The sequence below is a fragment of the Vigna unguiculata genome, chromosome 2, assembly GCF_004118075.2.
Source record: "Vigna unguiculata cultivar IT97K-499-35 chromosome 2, ASM411807v1, whole genome shotgun sequence".
Classification (NCBI taxonomy): Eukaryota; Viridiplantae; Streptophyta; class Magnoliopsida; order Fabales; family Fabaceae; genus Vigna; species Vigna unguiculata.
In genome coordinates this window covers 17,532,928-17,535,146 of record NC_040280.1, presented here as the reverse complement: position 1 = coordinate 17,535,146, position 2,219 = coordinate 17,532,928, and the positions used below count along the sequence as shown (strand labels likewise).

At 32.4% G+C, this 2,219-nt stretch overlaps 1 protein-coding gene across 1 annotated transcript; it reads right to left on the bottom strand.

Annotated features, from left to right (window-relative positions):
• Positions 1-589: 589 nt before the first annotated feature.
• Positions 590-1,990, bottom strand: LOC114174537. The gene is made up of 4 exons (XM_028059372.1): positions 1,764-1,990; positions 1,503-1,613; positions 894-1,340; positions 590-812 (listed from the first exon to the last, which is right to left on the bottom strand). The coding sequence occupies exons 1-4, from the start codon at positions 1,988-1,990 to the stop codon at positions 590-592; spliced, it is 1,008 nt and encodes a 335-aa protein (XP_027915173.1).
• Positions 1,991-2,219: the final 229 nt, after the last annotated feature.

Below are 2,219 nucleotides of genomic sequence, written 5' to 3'. Positions count from 1 at the left end.
TATATATATATATATATATATATATATATATATATATATATATATATATATATATATATATATATATATATATATATATATATATGTGTGTGTGTTGTATATATGTTTATCCTATTAGCTCACCCTATCTGCTTGTGTTGGTAATGATCGTGTGCCCGGTGCACGGGAGCAGATGATGTTGCAGGTGGATCTAGTGAGACATAGAGCCGAAGCGGGGCTAATCTGGGATAAAGATTTCACAAAGTTTTATTTAATATGTTTTGGAATCAGTTGTAATACTTTATATCATTAAACTTGGATATTATATTTAAGTTTTATAAGTTGAATTCAGTTATATTATGATTGAATAGAGTTTGAAATTTCCCGCATTTTTTGGAAATAGATTTATAATTAATGAATTTTTATTTTCTTATTTTATTTTATTATTTAAATCCGTAATATCCAGTTAGAATATTACACTAAGGCTCAAAATTTCCATGGCTATCTTTTGCAACTCTTTATCTTCTCCACCATAACTCCCACCAAAGAGTTGTCAAAATAAAGAAGTATTGAATCATAATGTAATGTAATTAAAAATTATAATTATAAATCATATAAAAATGGTAATGAAAGTAATTTCATTATCGGGTTGTTTCTTGTTTCTAGTAGCTATTGCCATGTCCATTCCAAAAAGCCTCTTAGCTCCCTTGAACTTTTCAAGGTGTTGATCAATTGCAACTCTTGTGTCTATATCCAAAACCATTTTTCCAAATGTTTCATATAAACCAATCAATACCTCCCTATCCATATTGAATTTTTTGTCATAGCGATATCTAAGACAATAAAAAATAATTTGATGAGAACAAGGAATACAATGCTACTTGATAGGACAAGTTTGGGTGTGATTAGCTTACCTAGGATTGAGATAATAGGTTGTTGCATGGAGAGGCCTATGTAGTTGAAGATTCCACCTAGTGTCAATAATTTTCCACACTTTTTTATACCTTGTCTTTATCACTTGGAAATTTTCAGCAATTTGCTCCTTGACTCTATTCATTGCTTCATAAATATAAGAGATAATTGGTTTTGCACCACCATCTACCAACCTCAGTACTTTCACAAGTGGAATCACACATTTTAAACAATAGGTGATTGACCTCCAAAATCTATCATCACTCAACACTAGATTCAACACTTGCTTACCCTCAGTTTTAGTAGCATGTGGACTAGTTGCCCATTCCTCTGAAGCAAACAATGATCTAAGAGCATTCTTTTGTTGCATAATACAATTTAATGTAAGATAAGAAGTAGAAAAATGAGTGACAACTGGCCTTGCTAATTCCCTTCCATTAGAGAACTTTCTAACAAATTAAGAACCCATGCCTATAAATGTAAGTGGTCATTTTCTTTGCTTGGTAAATGGTATTGTAAAATACTGGAAGCTTTCCAATATCCTTAAGCACTAGATCAGACAATGTGTTGCACATGGGAACCAAAATAATTTGGTTCTCTTTTCCATTAACATTTTCCCAGCTGCCACAAGGTTAGAAGCTCGATCTGTAACTACTTGGACAACATACTCCTCTCCAATTTCATCCACCATGTTGTCCAACAACTCAAACACTTTTTTCCATCTTTAATAACATCACTAGTATCAATAGACTTCAAAACAATAGTCCCACTTGGGTTATTCACAAGAAAATTTGTGAGTGATCTTCCTTTCCCATATGTCCAACTATCACACATCAATTACGTGCATCCCCATTTTTCCCAATCAACCTTACTTTTGTAAACTTTGTTGAACATTATCCACAACTTTTGTCAAATAGGAAACCCTCACCTCATGATAAGAAGGTGGCTTCAAACCTTTGCCATACTTTCCAACTGCCTTTAACATTTGGATGAAAAGAAGGCTCCTTACAATATTAAATGGCAATGCATTACCATAAATGTAGTTGCAAATTTCTCTAACTACATCTTCTCTATTCATATAAGATGCATTGATAGTCATTTACTGAAGATCACTCTTTCCTTTTGTCACTTTTCTTGATTTGTCTCCTAAATCAAACATGTCATCCTCTATTTTTTTTCTTTACCTTTCAACATGTTTACAAAGATTTCCTTCATCTCATCTGGAACACTACAACAAGGAATGAAATCTTTCTTTGTCCCAGCATGATGTTGTTTCATCCTTGCTATGCCACACCAACAAGTATGAGAACAAAACTTACACTTCACTT

Coding starts and splice junctions, on each gene's coding strand:
- LOC114174537 (XM_028059372.1), bottom strand. CDS start 1,990: ATGACTATCAATGCATCTTATATGAATAGAGAAGATGTAGTTAGAGAA. Junction 1,614..1,763: donor GTTCAACAAAGTTTACAAAA/GTAAGGTTGATT, acceptor ATGTTATTAAAG/ATGGAAAAAAGTGTTTGAGT. Junction 1,341..1,502: donor CTTGTGGCAGCTGGGAAAAT/GTTAATGGAAAA, acceptor TTAATTTGTTAG/AAAGTTCTCTAATGGAAGGG.